Here is a 21,422-nt window from a genome sequence, read left to right as displayed (position 1 = left end):
CGATCTGGGCAAGAAGAATGGACTTATGTCCCAGCAAATAAGTGTTATCTTAGAGAATAACTGATCTATTTATATACTTTATTAATAGATCCTTGTAAGAATCAGTATAATCCTCCTTCTTATGGTGTCTTTGGGTTTGGCTATTACCCCCAGTGGACATTTAAGACTCACCACCGAGAGTCAGAGCAAGCTGAATGGGATATGTAAGAATCAGACAACAAGATAATTACACATGTTCAGCTTACTAGATGTGTCCTGTGGCAACTAGTAACAGAAACTCGAATACGGAAAGGAGTTCTGCCACACGAATGAGTTTAATATGACTTGCACAAGTCAGAGACAGACAATACAGCAATGTTGACCCAAAAATGTGGACACTGTTGACATTTACACCACCAATGTATTATTAGCACATGTTTCTATTCTTCTTGTGTGAACACTACACCTATGAAAACCTGTGTAAATACTGTAGTACCCTCAATTGCCTAGATATAGAGTAAAATGAGCTTGGTATGATACACTGTTAGGAAAGTTTAGTACAAGTGTAGCGATAATAAATGCTACTGATGCTGAAACTTAAGCCTAAGCAAAATGTATTAGAACTGACATTAATCAGCTTATTACATTGCAATATGATAAAGTTTTTTTTTTAATTAAACTCAGATAGTTGATTATACTCATTAGTGTACAAGTAGACATTAATATAGCATATTTTACTACTTGCATGTTATAATATGTATTTGCCCTTATACAAAGGAATAAGGCTCAAGATGACTAACTCTGAACACTTGTGGAGGTGAATTTCACAGGTGGGTTCCTTCCACAACTTGATTAATAATTTCAAATACTGCCCTGTGCACTGACCTCTTTTGTTCTGGGCAAACTGTGTAGTTTAATGTAACTAAGCAGGGTGTAATATTTGTAATACTGTATTTTGGTTAGTTATTGGTGGGCAGCATTATTACCACTTGCCCTTGGACTATACTTTCTACTAATTTTAGTATGTTTGTTGACATTAGTGCTCAGTATATTACCCATTTGTATAATCTGTCGTGTTCCTTTTTTGGTTGTTTTACCTGATATAGAGCAATAACTTATGTATGGACTGTCGTTTAGACAGAGTTGAAAATCAAAGACCGAATGTAGTGGAAGATTTTAAAGATTGTTTTTCAACTCTGCCTTGACCGACAAGTGCACTTGGGGTCTGTATTTTTGATTAGAAGTAATTCTGTTTGTGTGAAATATTACGTCACAAAAGAGAGGGAATACAGTATACAAGAACAACCAAACAACCAAACAAAGCAAACACTGGGCCTTCAGGATTGAGAAAAATGTAGTTCTTTATTTATAATGGAGACCCGACATGGTCCGTGTTTCGGCGTACAAACGCCTGCATCAGGGGTCAAGGGACTCCTATAGGTCAGCAAGATAATAAGTTGACAAAGATGTGGAATGAACAATCAGGTTATATTACCCTCCATCAGCACGTCGCCTCTCTCCACTGCAAGTCGCGCGAACCGGTCTGGAAGTGAAGGCAGCAAGGCAGGCACACAGCAAACCTATAGGAGTCCCTTGACCCCTGATGCAGGTGTTTGTACGCCGAAACAAGGACCGTGTCGGGTCTCCATTATAAATAAAGAACTACATTTTTCTCAATCCTGAAGGCCCAGTGTTTGCTTTGTTTGGTTGTGTGAAATATAAGACACAGCTCTAATTAATTTGGTATGTGAAGGGAGAGGTGGAGTCCGTTTCGAGTTCAGACTGGCCACCTGGACTGAGAAACATGTAAACACACATTCCCACAGTATGGCTTGTTTACCTAAACAGAGAAATTCTCAAACATTCTATACTTAGCTCTGAACATGAGTTCTAAGCCTAATAAAAAAGGAAGTTTCTGTCAGTGAAATTGGGAGCTCATCTGTGAGTAACGTACGTACTGCGAAGAGAACCATATTTCCTGGTCAAAGAAACTGCTGGCTTTCGCTGTGAACAGGACCCCCCCCCGAGCTGATGATAAAAGCCTGGATGATGTAGGACCAGTGATGTATGTATAGTGTATGTATATTGCTTTCCCTGGTCTAGAAACTCGTAGCGTTGCTTGGACGTAGGGACCAGTGATGTAATGATTGTTTATAGGTATTTTTTTTTCAGTTATATAGCTTAATCATTGTGTACACAGCTTAATTATTGTGTATCTTAGAACCTACATAAGTACATAAGTAGTGCCATACTGGGAAAGACCAAAGGTCCATCTAGCCCAGCATCCTGTCACCGACAGTGGCCAATCCAGGTCAAGGGCACCTGGCACGCTCCCCAAACGTAAAAACATTCCAGACAAGTTATACCTAAAAATGCGGAATTTTTCCAAGTCCATTTAATAGCGGTCTATGGACTTGTCCTTTAGGAATCTATCTAACCCCTTTTTAAACTCCGTCAAGCTAACCGCCCGTACCACGTTCTCCGGCAACGAATTCCAGAGTCTAATTACACGTTGGGTGAAGAAAAATTTTCTCCGATTCGTTTTAAATTTACCACACTGTAGCTTCAACTCATGCCCTCTAGTCCTATTATTTTTGGATAGCGTGAACAGTCGCTTCACATCCACCCGATCCATTCCACTCATTATTTTATACACTTCTATCATATCTCCCCTCAGCCGTCTCTTCTCCAAGCTGAAAAGCCCTAGCCTTCTCAGCCTCTCTTCATAGGAAAGTCGTCCCATCCCCACTATCATTTTCGTCGCCCTTCGCTGTACCTTTTCCAATTCTACTATATCTTTTTTGAGATACGGAAACCAGTACTGAACACAATACTCCAGGTGCGGTCGCACCATGGAGCGATACAACGGCATTATAACATCCGCACACCTGGACTCCATACCCTTCCTAATAACACCCAACATTCTATTTGCTTTCCTAGCCGCAGCAGCACACTGAGCAGAAGGTTTCAGCGTATCATCGACGACGACACCCAGATCCCTTTCTTGATCCGTAACTCCTAACGCGGAACCTTGCAAGACGTAGCTATAATTCGGGTTCCTCTTACCCACATGCATCACTTTGCACTTGTCAACATTGAACTTCATCTGCCACTTGCACGCCCATTCTCCCAGTCTCGCAAGGTCCTCCTGTAATCGTTCACATTCCTCCTGCGACTTGACGACCCTGAATAATTTTGTGTCATCGGCGAATTTAATTACCTCACTAGTTATTCCCATCTCTAGGTCATTTATAAATACATTAAAAAGCAACGGACCCAGCACAGACCCCTGCGGGACCCCACTAACTACCCTCCTCCACTGAGAATACTGGCCACGCAATCCTACTCTCTGCTTCCTATCTTTCAACCAGTTCTTAATCCATAATAATACCCTACCTCCGATTCCATGACTCTGCAATTTCTTCAGAAGTCTTTCGTGCGGCACTTTGTCAAACGCCTTCTGAAAATCCAGATATACAATATCAACCGGCTCCCCATTGTCCACATGTTTGCTTACCCCCTCAAAAAAATGCATTAGATTGGTGAGGCAAGACTTCCCTTCACTAAAACCTCTAATAAAAGTCTCATTTATCTAATACGAATCCAAAATAATCCAAAGTAATTACTGAGTAGTCTGTGTCAGTGATGCAGGCTATAAAACCAGGACAGAACGGGGGAGGGGGGGGCAGCAGGCTCAACCCCCGATTTCTACTATCCTAAAACCTAGAATGCATGGTGGACTGGGTCTGTTGAATGTGTTATTATGAGTTTTTTTCTCTGTGGCAAGATTTTATTCATATTCTCTTTTACCTTTCTTTATCAATGTTTTACATCTAGCTTGACAGTGCTAATGTTGCCTGGTAAGGTTTGCCTCTTTGCGGATGATACCAGAATCGGCAATAAAGTAGACATCCCTGATGATGTGGATAACATGAGGAAGGACTTAGCAAAGCTAGTGCATTGAAATATGTAAGGTCATGCATTTGGGGCTGCAAAAACCCGAGGGAATGGTATAGTTTAAAGGGTGAAGAACTTTTGTGCACGAAAGAGGAATGGGATTTGGGTGTGATATGTGATGATCTTAAGGTACCCAAACATGTAGAAAAGGCGAAGGCAAGGTAAAATTATGTATCATACCTGATAATTTTCTTTCCATTAATCATAGCCGATCAATCCATAAACTGGTGGGTTGTGTCCATCTACCAGCAGGTGGAGATAGAGAGCAATCCTTTTGCCTCCCCATATGTGGTCATGTGCTGCCGGAAACTCCTCAGTATGTCGATATCAAAGCTCCATCCGCAGGACTCAGCACTTAGAGAATTACACCCACAAAGGGACACTCTGCCCAGCTCACCACCGCCGAAACGGGGGAGGGGAATCAACCCAGCTCATCCCCACACAAGTGGGGGAGGGGAATCCGTCCAGTTCATCCCCGCGGAGCGGGGGAGGGACACCACACCCGCCGATGCGGGGGGATCTGGCTTATCCTGCAACCGCAACCGCGGGAGGAGCTGACTGACCCTAACACCGCCGAAGCGGGAGGGGTACAAAGCTGCCCTACAGCCGCACGAAGCGGGAGGGAGCGCCGGCAGAATTTAGGTCTCAATCCAGCCCCATAAAACGGAGGGGAGAGGAATGCAGCAGCTCACTGTAACACAAAATCGTCTCAACTCCTGAAGAATCCAATTGAAAAAACTTGAACACGAAGTCCTCCTGAACAGGAACTGAAGACTAAACTTGAACCTGAAATGCAACCAGAATATAAACAGTACAGATATCTGGGAGGGGCTATGGATTGATCAGCTATGATTAATGGAAAGAAAATTATCAGGTATGATACATAATTTTACCTTCCATATCATCATGCTGATCAATCCATAGACTGGTGGGATGTACCGAAGCAGTACTCACCCAGGGCGGGACATAGAAATCCCTGACCGCAACACTGAAGCTCCAAACTGGGCCTCCGCCCGAGCAGCCACAGTCAAGTGGTAATGTCTGGAGAAGGTATGAGCCGATGCCCAAGTTGCCGCCCTACAAATCTCTTCCAAGGAGCCGGACCCGGTCTCTGCCATCGAGGCCGCCTGTGCTCTAGTGGAGTGAGCCTTCAGCTGGATAGGTGGCACCTTCCCCGCGGCCACATAAGCCGCTGCAATGGTTTCCTTGACCCATCGTGCCACTGTAGGCTTGGCAGCCTGCAGACCCTTACGAGGACCTGCGAATAGCATAAACAGATGATCCGACTTCCGGAATCATTGGTCACTTCCAAGTATCTGATGATGACTCGTCTCACATCTAGATATTTGAGAGCAGAGTACTCCTCTGGGTAGTCCTCCCTACGAAAGGAGGGTAGACAGAGCTGCTGATTCACATGGAAGCGAGAAACAATCTTGGGCAGGAAGGAAGGCACTGTGCGAATAGACACTCCTGCCTCAGGAACTGCAGAAAGGGCTCCCGACATGATAGCGCCTGGAGCTCGGAAACTCTTCTGGCTGAAGTGATACCCACCAAAAAAACTGCTTTCAACGTCAGGTCTTTCAGAGATGCCCTCGACAAGGGTTCACAAGGCGGCTTCTGCAAGGCTCTTAGCACCAGATTGAGATTCCACGCAGGTACCACTGAGTGCAGAGGAGGGCGCAGGTGATTAACTCCCTTGAGAAAGCGTACCACCTCTGGCTGCGAGGCCAGGAAAGCACCCTTCAGGTGACCCCTGAAGCAAGCAAGAGCCGCTACCTGGACCTTAAGGGAACTGAGCGACAGGCCTTTTTCCAGACCTTCTTGCAGGAACACCAATACTGAAGAAATTGGAGCAGTGAAGGGAGAAAGTGAGCCTGCCTCACACCACGATGCAAAGGTACGCCAAACCCTGGCGTAAGCAGTAGAAGTAGAGCGCTTCCTCGCTCTCAGCATAGTGGCGATGACCTTGTCTGAGAAGCCCTTCTTCCTCAGACACTGCCGCTCAATAGCCAGGCCGAAAGACCAAAGGGGGAGGGATCCTCCATTACCACGGGACCCTGATGCAACAGGCCCCGCTCCGCTGGCAGCTGCAGAGGGCCATCCACTGAGAGCCTGATCAAGCCCGCATACCAGGGATGTCTGGGCCAATCCGGACTCACCAGGATTATCTGGCCCGGATGCTTTGCCACCCGGCCTAGCACCCTGCCCAACATGGGCCAAGGCGGGAACACATAGAGAAGCTCCTGTGTCGGCCACTGTTGGAGAAGAGCATCTACTCCCAGAGATCGAGGGTCCCGTCCTCTGCTGAAAAAGCGCAGCACTTGGCAATTGGCTGATGACGCCATCAGATCTAGGCTCGGCTGGCCCCAGCGCTTCGTGATGTCCAAGAAGGCCTGAGCAGTATTCATGACTCCCGCAATGTGGGCCGCCGACAGCTGTTCCAGGTTTGCTTCTGCCCACAGGCATAGCTTCATGGCCTCCTTGGCTAGAGGGGCGCTCATGGTACCTCCCTGGCGATTGACATAGGCCACAGCCGTGGCATCGTCCGACCGGACCCGTACTGGCTTCAGCGCCAGGACCGGGAGAAACTCCAAAGGCGCCAACCGAATGGCTCTGAGTTCCAGGAGGTTGATAGACCACTTTGCCTCTGCAGGGGACCAGAGCCCCTGCGCTGTCCTTCCCAAGTAGTGGGCTCCCCAGCCCGTCAAAGAGGCATCCACCGTGACGACAACCCACTCCGGGGTCATAGGAGGCATTCCTGCGGACAGCTTGTCTGGCCTCAGCCACCAGCTCAGCGCCTTGCGCACCGCCAAATCCAAGGGAAGGCGCACAGCGTAATCCTCTGAAGCTGGAGTCCATCGCTGCAGCAGAGAGAGCTGTATAGGTCTCATATGGGCCCTGGCCCAGGGCACTACTTCCATCGTGGCCGTCATAGAGCCCAACAGCTAGCTGCACATAGTCCCCAGCCCGAAGAGGAGAGGCTGCTAGGAACTTGTCCACCTGAGCCTGAAGCTTGACAATCCAATTGTCTGCCCACTTGGGAGTCAAATCGAACTCCCAGATACTCCAGGGACTGAGTCGGGCACAGCTGGCTTTTCTCCCAGTTGATGATCCACCCCAGGGAGCTCAAAAGAGCAATCACCCGGTCTGAAGCTCTGCCGCACTCTGCATAAGAGGGGGCTCGGATCAACCAGTCGTCCAGATAAGGATGGACTTGTACTCCTTTCCTGCGAAGGAAGGCTGCGATGACCACCATTACTTTGGAGAAGGTCCTCGGAGCAGTAGCCAACCCGAACGGGAGGGCTCTGAACTTGAAGTGTCGGCTCAGAACTGCAAAACGCAGAAAGCGTTGATGAGGAGGCCAGATGGAATATGCAAGTAAGCTTCCTTGATGTCCAAGGATGCCAGGAACTCCCCTGCCTGCACTGCCGCTATAACAGAGCGGAGAGTCTCCATCCGGAAGTGCCGAACTTACAAGGCCCGATTGACCCCTTTGAGGTCGAGGATAGGCCGGACAGAACCTCCTTTCTTTGGTACCTCAAAGTAAATGGAGTAACGTCCCTTGCCAAGCTGATCTTCTGGCACCGGAACGACCGCCCCCAGGCGGATCAGATTGTCCGAAGTCTGCTGCACTGCCACAGCTTTGACCGGAGACTTGCAGGGAGAGTACACAAACCCATCTCTTAAGGGTCGGCAGAACTCTAGCTTGTAGCCGTCTCTGATGACTTCCAGCACCCAAGCGACTGAAGTTACCCTGGTCCACTCGCCCAGAAACGAGGATAGGCGTCCTCCAATCTGCTCTGGGCCATGGACCAGCGCCCCGTCATTGGGTACGAGACCCTGGGGGAGGACCGGAGGAGGCACCTCCGGGATGGCGGTCTCTGCGAAAGGAATGCTGCTTGGGGGAGACGTTCCTTATGAAGGAAAAGGGGGCAGAGGAGCCCGACTTGCCCGGGCGATACCAACGAGCTTCCTGAAACCGTCCTTTGGAGGAACCGGGGCGGGCACCACTGGCCCGAGCCCTGACCTCCGGTAACCTTTTGCCCTTAGACGTGCCGAGATCGGTCACAATCTTGTCCAGCTCGACCCCAAACAGCAGCTTGCCTTTAAAAGGCAACTTAGCCAGGCGAGACTTAGAGGCGTGGTCAACAGACCAATGCTTTAGCCAAAGCCACTGCCGTGCAGAGACTGTCTGAGCCATACCTTTAGCCGAGGCTCTCAAGACATCATACAGCAATTCTGCCAAGTAGGCCAAGCCCGATTCCAGGGCTGGCCAATCAGCCCTCAAGGAAGGATCCGAGGGGGAAGCCCGCTGCACCAGCGTCAGGCACGCCCTGGCCACATAGGAGCCGCAAATTGAGGCCTGCAAACTTAAAGCAGCCGCCTCGAAGGACGACTTTAAAGTCGCCTCCAATCTCCTTTCTTGGGCGTCCTTTAGGGCCGTGCCACCTTCCACTGGTAACGCCGTTTTCTTAGTCACCGCAGTGATTAAAGAATCCACGGTAGGCCCAAGAAAGGCCTCCCGTTCACCTTCAGGCAGAGGATAGAGGCGGGACAAAGCCCTAGCCACTTTATGGCTCGCATCTGGGAAATCCCAATGAGCCGAAATCAAGGTGTGCATGGCTTCATGCACGTGGAAGGTTCTAGGCGGGCGCTTCGTCCCCAGCATAATGGCGGAGCCAACAGGGGCTGAGGGAGAGACGTCCTCCTGAGAGGAAATCTTCAAAATGCTCATGGCCTGCACAAACAGGTTGGGCAAATCCTCTGAGCGAAAGATCCGTGCTGCAGAGGGGTCATCCGCTCCATCTGAGCGGGAATCCGTCTCCTCCAAGGAATCCCCAAAGGACCGTTGGGAGAACTCAGATACGCTGCCCTCAACTACATCAGAGGACACAGTCCTCTAGGGCCTGGAAGTCCACCCGAGGGCGTTTGCTTCCGGAGGCCTCAACCCCTTGATCAGAGGGGGGAGCCGGGGCAGCGTTTAGCATAAGAAAAGCCTGATGCAGCAGCAAAATGAACTCAGGGGAGAACCCCCCTAGACTGTGCACTTCTGCCACCTGGGCCACGGCCCTAGACGTACCCTCAACCAGCGCTCGCAAGAGCGGGGGGGGGGGGGGGGGGGGGGGAAACATGCTGTGCATCCAAAATGGCGTCCAGCGCGAAACTCCGAGAAGGAGCTGCGCGGAAAGAACGGCGCTTAACTTTCGCCGCTTTCTTGCCGTCGCCCGAATCAAGGGCGACCATAGCATTAACGTCTCCCACCTCGAGGGCGGCCCAAGAAGAAGCCGTCCGAGCAGAGTGGCCGGCCAAAATGGGGGGGGGGGGGGAGCAGCGGGGGATGGGCGCTTATGGCGGGAAAAAACCGCTGCACCGGAGGAAGAACCGGGACACTGACCGGACTCCAAACTGACGCCCAAACAAAGGCGAGTCAGACTTTGAAACCCTCGCATCCCCGTTAGACGCACACACGCGGTCCGGGGAGCGAATCCGCGTCCTTGCCCTCCGATGCCATAAACCAGGTGGAGACCGAATGGGGAACCCCCTGCCCGCTATAAAAGGTAAAATTACCTGCTTCTCGCTCCGAGCTGTAACGAACTGGTGTCCCAGTGAGCAGCTGCAATAAACGCTGATATAAATGTTGAAATAAACGCCCTTAAAGGACGTTCAAATTTTTTTTTTTGTTTGTTTAATGGAGCCAGCGGGAGGGGGGAGAAAAAGAGGGACCTGGCACCACCAGGTTTGCACTTGCTCAAGAAGAGCCCTCAACCCCAGGTACTCAACAAAACCTAAGAATTAGGCTTGGAGACCTAGCCAGAGCTGCTGCTGTGTGTGACCACCACCTGCTGAGATAGAGAACATACTGAGGAGTTTCCGGCAGCACATGACCACATATAGGGAGGCAAAAGGATTGCTCTCTATCTCCACCTGCTGGTAGATGGACACAACCCACCAATCTATGGATTGCTCGGCATGATGATATGGAAAAGTTAGAAGGATGCTTGTGTGCACAGGGAGAGGAATGGCCAGTAGGAAAAAGGAGGTGATGATGCTCATTTATAAGACTCTGGCGAGACCTCATTTAGAATATTGTGCAGAATTCTGGAGACTGCACCTCAGGGATGGACTAACAGTGGTCGGGCAGTAAAGATCTTTGGGGGCCCCCTGGCCACTGCCCACTGCCCCGCTATCCCCTCCTGCACACTACAGCCCCCCTCCCACACACCCTGAGACAAAGTGGGCCCTCTCCGGTCCTACCTTGAAGGGTCCTGGTGGTCTAGTGGCTTCTTGTGGGGGGAGGGAGCAGGAAAGACCCCACTCTTTCCTGCCTGCTATTTCTACTGTGCCCGTAGTCTCACGGGTCTTGGCAGTCTCATGAGGCTACCGCAGGAAGCCTTAGCAGCCATTTTTAAAACATGGTGGCGCCACCAGGCAAAGAAGCAGCAGCATGCAGGAAAGAGTGGGATTCTTTCCTGCCCCCACAGCGGCCACTAGACCACCAGGGCCCTTAAAGGTAGGACCGGGGAAGGCTGTAACGTACGGTGGTGGCAGGCAACCTGGCAGAGCTTCTGGGCCCCATAGAGCCTCTGGGCCCTGCCTGGTTGCCTGAATGGTCAGTCTATCCCTGTCACACCTTCAAAAAGATATAAACTGAATGGAGTCGGTCCAGAGGGTGGCTAATAAAATGGTCAGTGGTCTTCATCATAAAACGTATGGGGACAGACTTAAAGATTTCTATATATATATATACGTATATATATATATATATATATATATATATATATATATATATATATATACATACATACGTACATACATACTTTGGAAGAAAGACAGGAGAGGGAAGATATGATAGAGACATTTAAATACTTATGTGACATAAATGCACAGGAGGTGAGTCTCTTTCAATTGAAAGGAAGCTCTGGAACAAGAGGGTATAGGATGAAGGTGAAAGTGGACAGACTCTGAAGTAACCTGAGGAAATACTTCTTCAAGGAAAGAGTGGTGAATTCATGGAATGGGCTCCTGGTGGAAGTGGTGAAGATGAAAATAGTATCTGAATTCAAGAGAGCTTAAGGCAAGTACATAGGATCTCTAAGGGAGTGACAGGGTGAGTAGAAGGCATGGATGGGCAGACTTTATAGGCCATATGGTCTTTATCTGCCTACATTTTTCTGGCTTCCCTGGTTCTCAGCCCACTTCTCTAACTATTAGATACAGCTAATACATATAATACCTATTCCAAACATGTTTTGTAACTCTAGAGTAAATTAAAGACCAGCAGATCTAAAGCCTAGTAGCCATTTGGCAACTTACCAAAAAGATTTCAGTACAGTCTTTGGGGTAATTATAGCACAGAAACTGTAGTAGCTGCGATTGTTGCCCATGGCAAGGCTTTGCTGAGCCAAGGGCCATAGTGATGCAATTTGCTGTCATGTGTTGTCAACTTGGACGACCATGACATTTTGTTGACCAGGTTGGGTGATATTGGTATATGTGGAAAAATGTTGGATTGGTTTAGGGGTTTTCTGTCTACTTGTAGTTACAGAGTTCCTGAAAGACAAATTTTTTTCTAATAACTGGCGCCCTTGGTTGTGGTGTCCCGTAGGGATTGCCTTTGTCCCTACCTTTGCTTAACATTTTACTTCAGCCTCTGGGTGTGATCCTGGAAAAATTTAGAATTCCATGTTCTATATAAGCGTGGTGAGAGCAAGCCGGCGTTGTTGCCATGTAAGTAGTATTCTGGTTATGGCGTTCAATGTGGTAAGTAAGATGTATTTTATACTACTTACTTGTTGCTCTTTAAACAAAATGATTTAAAAAATTATTTGGAAACTTAGGATTATCAGTTTACTTTCACATTTGCAATGGATCGAACCCTGACGCAGCATTAGCGAAACATGCCGCATGTCAGCCAACGGTCCTTACACAGAGCAATTATGTTAACTTCATAAAGCTAGCTAAGCAAAAAAATTGTTTTATATATACAACTCTTCAAGCAAATGGAAAATAAAGAATTTCTTTTAAATTGTAACACGCGGGGCCAATTGTTTTGATTGTTGGGTGTATATGTGGACGACATTACTATGCTGGTTCCAGTTTCTGGAGACTGATCAGCTACATTACACAATATAACTTCTTGTGTAAACAGAATGGAACATTGAATTATGAGTAATTATTTAAAGTTAAATCCTGAAAAGACTAAATTTTTATGGCTGGGCCAATCGGATTCTATGGAATTATCACAACATGTTTCTATTGGTAATAATATATTCACCTATGAGTCCTATTCAAAAGTTTTGGGTGTAGAGGTTAATAGCCTTTTGACATTTTCTACCTAAGTAAAATCATTGGTTACAAAGTCTTTTTTATATGCTAAAGAAGTTGAGATCGATTTGAAAATATTTTGAGATGGAAACATTTACATTGCTGGTACAGGTATTGATATTATCTAGATTCGACTACTGTAATAGTGGAATGTCATCTACACTGGCTGCTCAAAAATTTTAATAAAACATTTGCAGCTTGTTCAGAATACTTCTGCTAGATTGATATTTTCTGCTAGAAAATATGATTCGGCATCTTTGTTACTCAAGAAACTGAACTGGTTGCCTGTACAGGCTAGAAAGCAGTTTAAACGCTGTACTCTAAGATTAAGTATAGAAATCCTCAGTTATATCTGATCAATTGGGCAGTGTTCCTCTTTAATGTAGTTATTAGAACTCATAATCAAATGCTACTTTATTTTCCCTCAGTTAAACAAATTAAACAATGACATATGTTTGACTCTTCTATATATTATCAAGCAGTGCCAATGAGGAATTCGCTGCCAATACAGACTTGTGTTTTGCAGAATTATCTAGTTTTTTGAAAGGAACTCAAAACTTACCTATTTAACGAAAACTTCTTTTAATGTAGTTATAGAATAGTGGTAAATTTTGTTTTTGTAAATTCCCAGATTTCTTATTTGGCTATCTTAAATCTGTGATCCACTATTTTTTAGTATTGTGGAATAGAAGAACTGTATAGCACAGCATAGCATAGCATATGGCTGCCAGTAACCACAGGATCTCTGTTACAGTGTTGCTGAACATCACTGTTTACATGGTCAACAAGAAGAAACTGGACTGGGGAGCTGGGACTGACTGGGAGCTAAGTGTTAAAGTAGTTTGCATATATTTCCAGAATACTGCAAATACTATTCAGTTTAATAATTTCTATTATTGTGGCACATTATTTGGATATTTTCGGCATAATTCCCTGGAGTGTATTCAGTATGTATAATATCATCAGTATTAGAGATAAGTGTGTTCAAAAGTGCCTCCAGTGTTCCTTTACTGCTGACACAGGTATTGCCCCCACCCTAAGGATTTTAACTAGTCCTGCTCCTATAAACACTAGTGCTTTGTTCTCAGGCTTCTCAAAGCATGCTCCAGTCATTTCTTCTTCTGCCCAGTGTTCTCAATAAGTGCTCGGGACACCCCTGCCTCTTTGGATTGACAAAGTATCTGTTTTAATCCCACTGACTAAAATAGCAGCCTGTGAGTTAACGTTCAAATCATTTTGACAAACCAGTCTCCATGCCCATCTGAGTCAAAATCCTAAAGAGGAAGGGGCAAGCCCACCCTATCAAATGCATTTTCCATATGAAATCCTACCATCAGGGCAAGTAGGCCACTCCTCTGACAATGTTCCATGATGGCCAGAACTTTACATATAATTGATCTAAATTTATAAATTTTGGGGTCGATATTCATAGCAATATAACCAAGCAGAAACAGCTCCTGGCTGGTTAAATCACTTGTTCGTAGCTAACCAGTCATTTTCAGCAACAGTTAACTGGTTAGTGCCATGAAAATGACCGATTAGCACCTAAAGCAAAACTGGCTAATTTGGTGACATTCCGGGGCAGAGTTGGCACTTGGTCTGTTAAGTGCTGATATTCCGCACTTAACCGGCCAAAGGTCATTGCATATATAGAACCACATAAAAGTCAGACCTATGTTACTGCGGTGTGTCATAGCTGGCTTATAGCTGAATATCGCACTTAACCAGCCATGTTATAGCAGGCTCTGGAAACTTGCAAATTCAATGCCGGAGGTGCAGAGCACTGCTAGCAGAATATTGACCCCAAATTTTAAAATATATGCACATGAAACATGTGTCTATTTTTAGATGATTTATGAGTAGGTATTCTAGTGGGAGTAGTTTGGGCAGAGATAAGGTGGAGTTGTGATGTACACACTTAATTCTGAGTACACACATGTGTACACAAATTCTGGAACAGGTGTAAATGTGTGTGTCAGCATTTATGTGCTATAGGGGCTGGCTTGGGGTATATATATATATATATATATATATATATATATATATATATATATATATATATATATATATATATATATATACAGTGGTGGAAATAAGTATTTGATCCCTTGCTGATTTTGTAAGTTTGCCCACTGACAAAGACATGAGCAGCCCATAATTGAAGGGTAGGTTATTGGTAACAGTGAGAGATAGCACATCACAAATTAAATCCGGAAAATCACATTGTGGAAAGTATATGAATTTATTTGCATTCTGCAGAGGGAAATAAGTATTTAATCCCTCTGGCAAACAAGACCTAATACTTGGTGGCAAAACCCTTGTTGGCAAGCACAGCGGTCAGACGTCTTCTGTAGTTGATGATGAGGTTTGCACACATGTCAGGAGGAATTTGGTCCACTCCTCTTTGCAGATCATCTCTAAATCATTAAGAGTTCTGGGCTGTCGCTTGGCAACTCGCAGCTTCAGCTCCCTCCATAAGTTTTCAATGGGATTAAGGTCTGGTGACTGGCTAGGCCACTCCATGACCCTAATGTGCTTCTTCCTGAGCCACTCCTTTGTTGCCTTGGCTGTATGTTTTGGGTCACTGTCGTGCTGGAAGACCCAGCCACGACCCATTTTAAGGCCCTGGCGGAGGGAAGGAGGTTGTCACTCAGAATTGTACGGTACATGGCCCCATCCATTCTCCCATTGATGCGGTGAAGTAGTCCTGTGCCCTTAGCAGAGAAACACCCCCAAAACATAACATTTCCACCTCCATGCTTGACAGTGGGGACGGTGTTCTTTGGGTCATAGGCAGCATTTCTCTTCCTCCAAACACGGCGAGTTGAGTTCATGCCAAAGAGCTCAATTTTTGTCTCATCTGACCACAGCACCTTCTCCCAATCACTCTCGGCATCATCCAGGTGTTCACTGGCAAACTTCAGACGGGCCGTCACATGTGCCTTCCGGAGCAGGGGGACCTTGCGGGCACTGCAAGATTGCAATCCGTTATGTCGTAATGTGTTACCAATGGTTTTCGTGGTGACAGTGGTCCCAGCTGCCTTGAGATCATTGACAAGTTCCCCCCTTGTAGTTGTAGGCTGATTTCTAACCTTCCTCATCATCAAGGATACCCCACGAGGTGAGATTTTGCGTGGAGCCCCAGATCTTTGTCGATTGACAGTCATTTTGTACTTCTTCCATTTTCTTACTATGGCACCAACAGTTGTCTCCTTCTTGCCCAGCGTCTTACTGATGGTTTTGTAGCCCATTCCAGCCTTGTGCAGGTGTATGATCTTGTCCCTGACATCCTTAGACAGCTCCTTGCTCTTGGCCATTTTGTAGAGGTTAGAGTCTGACTGATTCACTGAGTCTGTGGACAGGTGTCTTTCATACAGGTGACCATTGCCGACAGCTGTCTGTCATGCAGGTAACGAGTTGATTTGGAGCATCTACCTGGTCTGTAGGGGCCAGATCTCTTACTGGTTGGTGGGGGATCAAATACTTATTTCCCTCTGCAGAATGCAAATAAATTCATATACTTTCCACAATGTGATTTTCCGGATTTAATTTGTGATGTGCTATCTCTCACTGTTACCAATAACCTACCCTTCAATTATGGGCTGCTCATGTCTTTGTCAGTGGGCAAACTTACAAAATCAGCAAGGGATCAAATACTTATTTCCACCACTGTATATATATATATATATATATATAAAGAAACTTAAGTGCCTTTGTTGCCTTCATAAAATAGCCTTACAATTGGCACTATTTTGGACTTCTCACACAGATAGCCTGTTAAAAAAAATCAGGCCCATAAGTTTCAATCAATGCATTGATATTCAGCCATTAAACATATAAATCACGCATTTAGGTGACATGCACAAATAGCAGAAATAACTTGAAGTGTCCAATTTAGACAGTTCAAGTTATACGTGGATATTCAGTGTCACGACTTAAATGGATAGTGTCATTGAATATACATATGATATGAAAACACGTTAACTTTTAATTTAAAAACATCTAACTTGATTACATGGCTGAATATTGACCTCAACAGATTTCAACAACTTACTATGTCAAAATAAATACTATATTTCAAAATAGTGTACCTGTTTAACTTACCAGATTTAAACAGAAGAACTCCTATAGGCCCTTTGTCAAACCTAAGAAACAGGAGGTTATAAATATCTGTACTGTCTGTATTTTGGGGAACTCCTTGAGGAACAGTCCATTGTATTTGGACCATACTGCTAGATACATCAAAATGTTTGCAGAACTGTAATGTTGACATCGGTGAACTATCTTCCGCCAAAAGCTGGACTTTAATTGGTGACAATGCCATGTCAAAAATCTGCAGCTCACCTTGATTACTAGCAACCAGAAATAAAGATCCACTAGGATGCCATTGTATTAATGTAGGTAATAGTTCTGCATGGACTAGCAATGTCATTTTATGGTGTGCTTCATATAGAACGACTGAAGAATCCTCACAGCCCAGGACCAGCTTGTCTTCTTTACTGTTCCTGCAGCAGCTAATGATGTTTGACCTGAGTGGTATTCTGGTGACTGCCACACATTGAATCTTGCTCCGAGCACACTCATAGATACAGCTGTCAGCCATGGGCTCTTTGTCTGCACTGATGGACTGTTCCACTGTGTGGACCTGATAAGGCTGATTAATGCTAAAGCTAGCATCAAGAGGATTCCATTCTGTCCGGATGTAACTCAAAACCTAAAAGATAATCCAGAATATTCTCAGAAATTTCATGACTGAGAAGCTGATTGACTATACAGTACTTCCAATAGTTTTTAAAACAGAAACAGTTTTTCTTTTTATAATCCACTATGCAATTGGACACACTCTGTAAATGTGCTTTAGAATGTCAGGTTAGAGAAGTTATGATACTACCATTGCAGAATAATATTAACATACTAGTGCAAATTTTGCAGTGACCTCGAGTTGACAGTTTTCTTTTCATATTTTATATTTATATTTGATAATTTTGCAAATACTAAAAGAAAATATCAGAATGCTATATTCTATAGCTGACTCAATTTATGCTTTAGTAGTCTGTACAAAGAACAATTTTGTTACATTTTAAAAATATGGATTTCATTATCTTTTTTTCTATTTATTGACCAGCACATATTTGCTGCTCAGTTTTGGGCATCCAGCTCTGTTGACCTTCTTGGGAATCATAAACCTCCTTTATCACAGTGGGCTCTGAAAAATAATGCCTGACCATATTTCTACAGCTGTCTCTTGTGGGGGTTGCTGATATTGGCCTATGCAGCCAATTGCTGGCTGAAGAAAGGTAAAAAGAAAGTAGATGACATTGTTGGGGTACAGCAGATACTGACAGGGCTGCAAGGGGAGCCTTCTCTCTCTCTCTCTCTCTCTTGCACACTGCTCCTCTTTTCCCATTCATCTGTGATCTGAGCTATAAACTTCAGCTTCCAGAAAGAATGACTGTTCAAATGAACAGCGATATTCCCTTTCACCTGTGGATCACACATGTGGGTTCTACTCAGTGCATTCTTTCTAGTGAAAAAGGTGTCGGTACTCAAATGCTAGGCCATCCTTCAGGGGTTGGGTGATCACTAAGGGACCCACCCCACAATAGCCAGGCCCCCTGCAACCAGTCACAGAATCTATGACAAGGCAGAATTGGTGTGTAGAGCCTAAGCTCTTTCATTAAAACTTGAGGACCATGGGTCAATTTTCGTAGACAATGGAAAAGGTGGTGGTATTCAGTACCCCCAAGTACCCCCTCAAAAAAAGCCATGGTTCTACTGCACATCCAAGTTATGGACCAGTGCCATACCTTAGTCCATAGGCATATTTTCAAAGCACTTAGCCTTCCAAAGTTCCATAGGTTTCTATGGAACTTTGGAAGGCTAAGTGCTTTGAAAATATGCCTCTTTGTGGAACAAATTCAGGGGCTGATTGAGGACTGGTTTGGTGGCAGAGACACGTAAATCAATGCTTTTCATTACAAACAGTAACAGCAATATGATCAAAGCTGTGAGTGGTAGGATGTCCAGGGGATCTGGTGCTTTGCTCACTTGCTGCATTTGGCAGTAAAGGATGCCCTTGGGTGGATGGTAAGGAAGGAGGCAGCAGGATCTTGTGTAAGCTGATAGAAATGTGCAGAAAAATAGCTGATCATTTCAACCGAAGTGTGGAAAGAAGGCAGCAGCTCAGGCAAAAACAGGCATACTTGGCTCCCCTGGGAATAAAATGATTCAAGATGTTAATACAAGGTGTAGTTCTACCTACCTGCTGCTGCAGAGGTTAGCTGAGCAGCAGGTTGTTCTTCATTAATTATCTCTGCAGGTTAACATTGCTCTGGACTGCTCCCTTGGGCATCAGGACTGGATACACATGGCTCAAAAATTCTATATTCTGCAGCCATTTAAGGAGGCCACAGAAGCCCTGAGTTCAGCCACAGCCACCCTAGGTGAGGTTGTCCCCATAATGGAGTTTCTGCAGCACTGGAGGAATTCCTGCAGAAACCAGAATTGTTAGAGGAGGTGCTGATGTTAGTAGAGTGCTTAAAGAAGCAAGTTCAAAGTCATTTGAAACCTCATATCATGTTGGCTACCATATGTGATCCACGGGTAAAAAGGAGTATCACTCTTCAGTTGAAAAGTCTTTCTTTCCGGAAGCTGAAGCTGTTGATTTTTCCCCCAATCCCTACTGGCAGGACTGTAGGTGGAGGACTCCCGCTCAGCTTAGAAGGAACAGTCTATACCTGGTAAACTCCTTAAAGTCATCTTTTCTCCAGACACTTACTCAATGGTTAGGCTGAAGTAGTTGCATGTGGAGGGGCATAATCAAACGGGGCGCCCAGGTTTTCCTGAGGGCGTCCTCACAGGACGTCCTCGGGAAGAGGCGGGGAAACCCGTATTATCGAAACAAGATGAGCGTCCATCTTTCGTTTCGATAATAAGGTTGGGGACGCCCAAATCTTAACATTTAGGTCAGCCTTAAAGATGGTCGTCCCCGGTTTTCAGCGATAATGGAAACCAAGGACGCCCATCTCAGAAACGACCAAATCCAAGCCATTTGGTCATGGGAGGAGCCAGCATTCGTAGTGCACTGGTCCCCCTCACATGCCAGGACACCAACCGGGCACCCTAGGGGGCACTGCAGTGGACTTCAGAAATTGCTCCCAGGTGCATAGCTCCCTTACCATGGGTGCTGAGCTCACCAAAAACCCCCAAAACCCACTCCCCACAACTGTACAATACTACCGTAGCCCTAAGGGGTGAAGGGGGGCACCTAGATATGGGTACAGTGGGTTTCGGGTGGGTTTTGAAGGGCTCATATTTACCATCACAAGTGTAACAGGTGGGGGGGGGGGGGGGATGGGCCTGGGTCCGCCTGCCTGAAGTGCACTGCAGTACCCACTAAAACTGCTCCAGGGACCTACATACTGCTGTCAGGGAACTGGGTATGACATTTGAGGCTGGCATAGAGCCTGGCAAAAAATATTGTTAAAGTTTTTGGTTTTTTTTTAGGGTGGGAGGGGGTTAGTGACCACTGGGGGAGTAAGGGGAGGTCATCTTGGCCGACTTTACTTGGTCCATTTTTTCTTTCAACCAAGCCGTGAAAAGGTGCCCGAACTGACCAGATGACCACCGGAGGGTATTGGGGATGACCTCCCTTACTCCCCCAGTGGTCACCAACCCCCTCCCACCCTAAAAAAAAACCTTCAAAGAAATGTAGTAGATTGGTGAGGCTAAATCCATGTTGACTTTGTCTCATTAATCCATGCTTTTGAATATGCTCTGTAATTTTGTTCTTAATAATAGTCTCTACCATTTTGCCCGGCACCGACGTCAGACTCACTGGTCTATAATTTCCCGGATCTCCTCTGGAACCTTTTTTAAAAATCAGCGTTAGATTGGCCACCATCCAATCTTTCAGTACCATGCTTGATTTTAAGGATAAATTACATATTTCTAACAATAGCTCCGCAAGCTCATTTTTCAGTCCTATCAGTACTCTGGGATGAATACCATCCAGTCCATGAGATTTGCTACTCTTTAGTTTGTAGAACTGCCCCATTACATCCTCCATGTTTACAGAGAATTCATTAAGTTTCTCCGACTCGTCAGCTTCGAATACCATTTCCGGCACTGGTATCCCACCCAAACCTTCCTCGGTAAAGACTGAAGCAAAGAATTCATTTAATTTCTCCGCTACGGCTTTGTCTTCCCTGATCGCCCCTTTTACTCCTCGGTCATCTAGCGGTCCAACTGATTCTTTTGCCGGCTTCCTGCTTTTAATATATCTAAAAAAAGTTTTACTATGTGTTTTTGCCTCCAAACGCAATCTTTTTTCGAAGTCCCCCTCAGCTTTCCTTATCAGCGCTTTGCATTTGACTTGACATTCCTTATGCCGTTTCTTATTATTTTCAGTCGCTTCCTTCTTCCATTTTCTGAAGGATTTTCTTTTAGTTCTAATAGCTTCCTCCACCTCACTATTTAACCACGCCAGCTGTCGTTTGTTCTTCCGTCCTCCGTTTTTAATACGCAGAATATATTTGGCCTGGGCTTCCAGGATGGTGTTTTTGAACAGCATCCACGCCTGATGTAAATTTTTGACCCTCGCAGCCGCTGCTCTGAGTTTTTTTTCACCATTCTTCTCATTTTATCATAGTCTCCTTTTTTAAAGTTAAACGCTAACGTATTTGATTTCCTATGTATACTTACTTCAAAGCTAATATCAAATCCGATCATATTATGATCACTGTTATCAAGCGGCCCCAGCACCATTACCTCCCGCACCAGATCATTCGCTCCACTATGGACTAGGTCTAGAATTTTTCCTTCTCTCGTCGGTTCCTGTACCAGCTGCTCCATAAAGATGTCCTTGATTTCATCAAGGAATTTTACTTCCCTAGCGTGTCCTGATGTTACATTTACCCAGTCAATATCGGGGTAATTGAAATCACCATTATTGTGCTGCCCAGTTTGTTTGCGTCCCTAATTTCCTTTAACATTTCTGCATCCGTCTGTTCTTCCTGGCCAGGTGGACGGTAGTACACTCCTCTCATTATCTTTTTCCCCTTTACACATGGAATTTCAATCCAGTGATTCCAAGACGTGTTTTGTTTCCTGCAGAATTTTCAATCTATTTGATTCAAGGCTCTCGTTAATATACAATGCTA

The 21,422-nt window shown here is 45.5% G+C and overlaps 1 protein-coding gene across 1 annotated transcript in view; it reads right to left on the bottom strand.

Annotated features, from left to right (window-relative positions):
- WDPCP (WD repeat containing planar cell polarity effector) overlaps positions 1 to 21,422 on the bottom strand; it is an 846,895-nt gene that overhangs the window by 346,631 nt on the left and 478,842 nt on the right. The window contains exon 12 of the mRNA XM_030196158.1: positions 16,366 to 16,975. Within this exon, the coding sequence (XP_030052018.1) occupies positions 16,366 to 16,975 (610 nt within the window). The remainder of the gene's footprint in view (positions 1 to 16,365; positions 16,976 to 21,422) is intronic.

This window comes from Microcaecilia unicolor, chromosome 3 (assembly GCF_901765095.1).
Source record: "Microcaecilia unicolor chromosome 3, aMicUni1.1, whole genome shotgun sequence".
In the NCBI taxonomy this organism is placed as follows: Eukaryota; Metazoa; Chordata; class Amphibia; order Gymnophiona; family Siphonopidae; genus Microcaecilia; species Microcaecilia unicolor.
This window is presented reverse-complemented; position numbering and strand designations above follow the sequence as displayed.